The sequence below is a fragment of the Papilio xuthus genome, unplaced genomic scaffold (genome assembly GCF_000836235.2).
Source record: "Papilio xuthus unplaced genomic scaffold, Pxut_1.1 DF827777.1, whole genome shotgun sequence".
In the NCBI taxonomy this organism is placed as follows: domain Eukaryota; kingdom Metazoa; phylum Arthropoda; class Insecta; order Lepidoptera; family Papilionidae; genus Papilio; species Papilio xuthus.
Genome location: NW_013530872.1, coordinates 4,526,462 through 4,532,461, shown reverse-complemented (window position 1 = coordinate 4,532,461; position 6,000 = coordinate 4,526,462). Strand labels below are relative to the sequence as shown.

At 35.5% G+C, this 6,000-nt stretch overlaps 1 protein-coding gene across 2 annotated transcripts in view; it reads right to left on the bottom strand.

Annotated features, from left to right (window-relative positions):
• Positions 1–417: 417 nt before the first annotated feature.
• The window catches only part of LOC106115757 (protein tramtrack, beta isoform), a 32,152-nt gene continuing 26,569 nt past the window's right edge, over positions 418–6,000 (bottom strand). Inside the window, exon 8 of one of the 2 annotated variants that reach the window (XM_013309261.1) lies at positions 418–2,764. In XM_013309261.1, the coding sequence (XP_013164715.1) occupies positions 1,604–2,764 (1,161 nt within the window). In that variant the 3' untranslated portion in view covers positions 418–1,603. The remainder of the gene's footprint in view (positions 2,765–6,000) is intronic. The other variant, XM_013309262.1, reaches the window with a different exon arrangement.

The following is a 6,000-nucleotide window of genomic DNA, read 5'->3' as shown; positions in this document are numbered from 1 at the left end:
TAACCTTCTTTTTGAAGTCGGCTAAAAATTTAAATCGTTAATTATAAAATAAACTATTTCATTTAAATATTGTTCCCAAGTAGCTTTAAAACGTGTTCATATAATGTATTATTCATAAAAAATCGTTATAAATATTGTATTTAATACATTAATCGGAACAACACTAGCTCGCGTTATATGAACTTACATATTTACATATAAGAATAATTCATCTTATATTACTTTAATTGACCTTGTAATTTATTTGTCTTTGAGACATTTAAATATTTTGCAATAAAGTATAGTATTTCTATTGTTAATGTATGTATATTAAAAAGTAAATTATGAGAACATTGTAACATAGAGTATGTCTTCGTTTTACAAAATAATACTCAATAAAAATGATTCCTAATAAAATGCTATTAAATTATTAAAAAAAATATTGTTTAGAAAAAAAATGTTCACTTTAAAAAAAATCTCTGAAAATTATATTGCAATGAAATATATTGACAAATTGGATAAACAAGACTTCCTACTATCGTTTAAAATGTGTCTCACAATTTACAGTTATACAAATAATATCACAACAATGGCAGTATTAGTATTTAAAAAATATCGGAGCAACGGACGCGAGCTAGTGTTGGCATTTCAATATGGATTAGGATTGACTGTCTGAAATTATACACCTATTTAACTGTAGCTTTCGATCAAAAGGATCAAAAATATTTCAAACTTCGATGAACTTTGCAACTGTTATTGTAATAATGAAATCTAAAACAAACAATTCTACACCATTAGTTTATCTACATGAAGTGTTTATTTTTATGAGGTACGCGTTTTGGCACAGAGAGATTTCTTAAATCTACTATTCATTTATATCTAAACGTTAAATAATATTTAAAAATTACGTTACATAAAACATTTTTTTTTCGATGTTCTAAATCTTCTTGACTGGTCTTAATCGTATGAATCACAGCTTTTTTGCATTCTCCTACTAACCTATCGACACCACTACAATTTTCCTAGGTTCCCTTCAATGGAATGAGTTGTCAATCTTATTATAACGTAATGTGTGCAAACAAATATATGGCAAATTAACTTCTTTACAACTTATCAAAAAGTTCAGTGATCCTCGGGGCCCCTGACTCGATTTAATTAAATAAAATTGCCGCAAACAAAGTCTTAGACAAACGCAAGGTAACTCAAATTCATCATTTATAGATATTAAATAAATTAAAAGCTTTACGTAACCTAAATAAAAAGAACAACAAAGCAAACCGTCTTCAAGAAAGCATTGACTTAACGTATGGAATCGCTGTATGATAATTTGACAATCATGTGCATATTTTATCAGGAGGTAACGAAATCCTCGTTCTCATATATTTCCTATAAAATAAATATCCGAAAATTATTATATAAACTATACGATCACCTTAGAAAATAAAAAAGTTATGTAGACTTCTAATTAGACCTTCTTAGATATATCCACAATAATGTAGTAAACTTTAAAAAACTCTTTACAAAAAATATTAAAATTTGCCGTTACAATAGTATGACTCGGTCATTAACTATAGAGGTATGAAAAGATGGAAAAGGGGACGGCGCTAGCGGGAGGAGAGAGGAGTTAACGGGCGTTGTGCACGTGCGTGGTGAGGTGCTTCGAGAGGTAGTCGGCGCGCGCGAAGCACTTGCCACACGCCTCACAGTGATACGGCCGCTCGCCCGTGTGAATACGCAGATGCCGAGTCAGATCGCTCTTGCCGCCGAACGCGCGTCCGCAGAACAGACACACGAACGGCCTTTCGCCTGTATGCTTACGCACATGCAGTTTCAGATTCTCCTTGGAGCGAACGCACTTGCCGCAGAAAGGGCACGCGAACCGCCGCTCTCGGTCCCGCTGCCGGTCGTCGCTCTGCAGGAAGCCGAGAATGCCCGAGTGGGAGCTTGAGCTCTCCAGCCTGTTGCTGTCCGTACGCGACTCGCTCTCGGAGCTGTCCGCCATCGAGCTGATGCTAGCGAACGACACGGGTACGCGTCTCCTCTCGCTCACGGGCGTATCGGCGTCTCTTTTATTTTCGCTCTCTGCGCTCGAGTTTCGGCAATCGGTGGAGTCGTCGACCGTCACGATGGAGTCGGTCGGCCCGTTGGAGTCGACGGTGCTGTCTTGCTCGGCGTCGCCGATCACTTCGATGGGCGGTGTTCTGTTCGCTTCGGGTCGGTTTCTCGTCTTTATCGATAGATCCATTTCTCCGCACCGACCGAAGACCTCGTTGGTGCTGGTTACCTGATCGATACCCTCGACGGGCTCCGTGTTTTTTGTGTGAAGTCTTTCCAGAGTATGGTTGAGGCGATGTTTTTTGAACGACTTCAGATATCGAAACTGCATGCCGCAAACGTCGCATGTGAACAGCTTATCGGCGGGCAGCCGCGCTCGGTGGTTTTGCTCCCTATGCTTTACGTACGCGGACCTGTACCTGTAGCTCTGGCCGCACTGCTCGCACACGAAGGGCTTGTCGTCGCAGGCGGTTTGCGATGCGTGCTGCAGCGCGGCGTGGCGCTCGAGCAGCCAGGCAGAGGGGAATGAGGCGAGGCAGACGCCGCAACGGCGCCGCTCAGCGTGAAGTAGGTGTCGGCTCTGGTACGCCATGCAGTCGTCGCTGAGGTAGCGGCGCAGGCGGCAGGCCTGCAACGCCAGCAGGGGCGACCACAGAGGCAGCGCCGTCGGGCTCCGAGGCGGGATCGGGCTCGGAATACTGGGGGACCCGCAGGTCATGTCCAAACACATCTGAAAAGTAATAATAAAATAAGTTAATAAAAACAATTTATACAGTTAATGTAATTTTACAGCATATATCGCTATTTAAATGAATGCTAAAGAAATAATACATCCATTTTAATGGTCACATGCATGCAATTTGAAAATCTTTGGAAATTATCCACACTTTACACAACGATACATACGATCAAAAATAAATAAACAAATTTAATTTGACACCAATACAATGTACTTATTAATAATAAAAATACGTACCTCTATTTCTGTCGGATGGGTTCTTGGCGTGGGTTTGTAAATAAAATCGCGTTTCTGTAATGATTGTAGAGCTTTTATTTGTCAAAATTGTATTTTTACAGCTATGATATGCTTATATTTGTTTCAAAAGTTACAATGATCAACAGCTATGGGTCTTTACAAACTGTTGCACAATTGACGAACTTTACACTGATTTGATCCACGATCGTTATCTGATATACTGCATCTAACATTCAACAAAACCGTAACGCTCTCCGTCACAACATTATGAACTATTAATAATGTTAAGGCAAAACAGATTTATCTAATCTAAAATGTCAACAACGAATGTTAAATGAAACAACTTAAGGAGAAATAATATGACCGCCTTTGCAGCAGTGGATAGTAGCTAAGCTCTATAAATAAAAGTGGGCCTACGTTATTTGAACTTGTGCTGAATCTTAAAAAAAGCATAATACACAAATAAGAACACTTCTTTAATCCATACAATAATATTTCACGAAATCAATGGAAAATAATTTGTCAACATGTTTGACGTACGCGATCTAAATTGTATATTATGCCGATACGAATGATAGTTCGGGAAGTTTAAATCTAAATAAATTATAATAAACAAATTACAATTAATAAACAAATTGTACCAACATACAATAATTAATACACCTACAGGAACTTAGAAAAATTGCAATATAAGTTCTATATTTAGGTATGCCACTTAAAATATAGTAAGAAAATCACAACGAACCAGTGTTCGCTTTCGCGTTCTGGCTCCCGGCGCCATCTCGTGGGTGAAACTTAACAATACTATCTAAGACTATACAAATAAAAAGTCTATTGTCCTATTATTGGTCATGAAAATAAGTTAACTGTTTTGTTTGTTAACCACACTTTTACATGTCAAGTTTGGAATGCGCAAGCTGCGGAGGAGCCTAAAGGCATTTGATTTGGAAACGTCGGGTTGTCGATACTGATCCACAAAATTAAAACTGCGCGCCCCATTCTCACCTTTCCATTAAATCAAAGGAGTCGTTTAATTAATTGATGAAAAATCCAACTATGTCAGCCCCATTGCCTTATCAGACCAAATGTATTATAACTTGTTGAAAATACCAAAAGCATTCACACAAACTGCATGCCATTAGAGTTGTATTTTTGTGGTGAGCGTAACAGATTTGGTGCGCCGCAACTTTTAAATTAGAAGACGTACACAATGGTGGAAAACAATTTAAACACCAAAATGAAGCAAGTCACATATCATAACGCAACTTACAATTTTCACCATAAAATTGCATTTTTTGCTGCTAATAGATCATCCCCTACGTAAACTATGTATATTTCGTGAATTTGCAGCCTTTATATAAGTCTTGTACAGGCAAGAGGCACTCTAAATATAAAACTGTGGTCACAATTTATGATATAAAAACGAATCTAAGTCTTAACTATTTCAACTCATCAAATATTTCGTGCTAATTTTTTTCCTTAAAATTTATCATGCTCAGTAGATATCTGAAAAAAATATATCTACAATAATTTGATATATATATTTTATTTATTTTTTAATAGATAAATCTATTTTTGTGCTAATGGCGTGTCAACTTCGCAGGGACGTGGCAACGAGTAGAAAAATGTTAAAATTTGAATAACTGCACTTAGGGTTGATGTAACACTATTGCTGGTGTTTGTCTCAGTACATTTCACTAACAACTCCTCCCTTCATATAAATATATACATGTTCATACATAGAAATATAATTATAACAATATTATTATTATTTAATCAATAAATAGTACCTCTGAATGTTTAGGAAACAAAATATTTTTAAACTGCATTCTGCTCTATTATAAAAAACTATTTCGATAAAAAACTTCGTACAAATTTGTTAATTCGCATCTTCATTTTTCATTTATTTTATTGCTATTATTTTTATTATGTAAATTGTAAATATTCAATCTTTCTTAACACAAGAAGAGGAACATTAATAAAGGTTATCGCTAATAAAGATTGGTAACGTTCGGCGCCGGAAAATAAAAACAGTGCAGCTTTTCAAATAGAAACATCCACAAACAATTGTGTCTTTCTTACATACGCTTATTGATTCAAATTTATTTGTACCGTGCTTATGCAGATTGCTTCTAACCGTTGTGTCTCTTTCTGACTTACGCGTAATGATACAGTCGTCTCATTGTCACTAACGCGTTAATAAAACACTAACTCCAGAAAGTAGCGCATCTACCAATCTATTTACTAACTATTCTCCAAATATTTGATACAAATTTATTCTGACAAATCATTTTTATTGCAATTAAAAAATTTGTTCTACGAACATTAAATATAAAATTGTATTCTTCGCAATCACTTAAATATCAGTGTTACTATATAAAAAATCTGTATTACCAGTGGCTTAATATAGACCTTTATCTGCATGGAATGTTTACGATTGTACAGACATTTATTTCATGGTGTCAAGTGCTCTGTCAACTCCGTAAACAATGAAACGAAATGAAAATATAAACCTTTCATATAAATACTGCACTTGTTATAATCTAATTAAATTACCACGTGCAATTGGAAGAATAGTCTAAAAACTACCGCGGCGATTAATTTTAACTACCCTTTTTTAACATATGTAACTTTTTTTCTAAATTGCTAAGGTATCTCCGACTTTTGCATATAAAAGCATTAATATAATAGCAAAGAGGTTAATTTTGATAGAGTTAACGATATCGGTGGAATTTGAAATTATAATAAACCTAAAAAAAACTTAATATCAGACGATCCGAAACACGACATTTGTATAATTTTGAACATAAGGATTAAAAGAGACACGACTCAAAATTATTTTTACTCAAAAGAAATTTTTCGCTACTGACTTAATCTAAATCTTAAACAAATGAGATCTGTGGGAAACAGCGCATCCACATTTTAATTTAATTTACTGCTTTTCTATAGAAGCCCGATTTTATTAATCTAAAGTTTTGTAAAAATTTTGT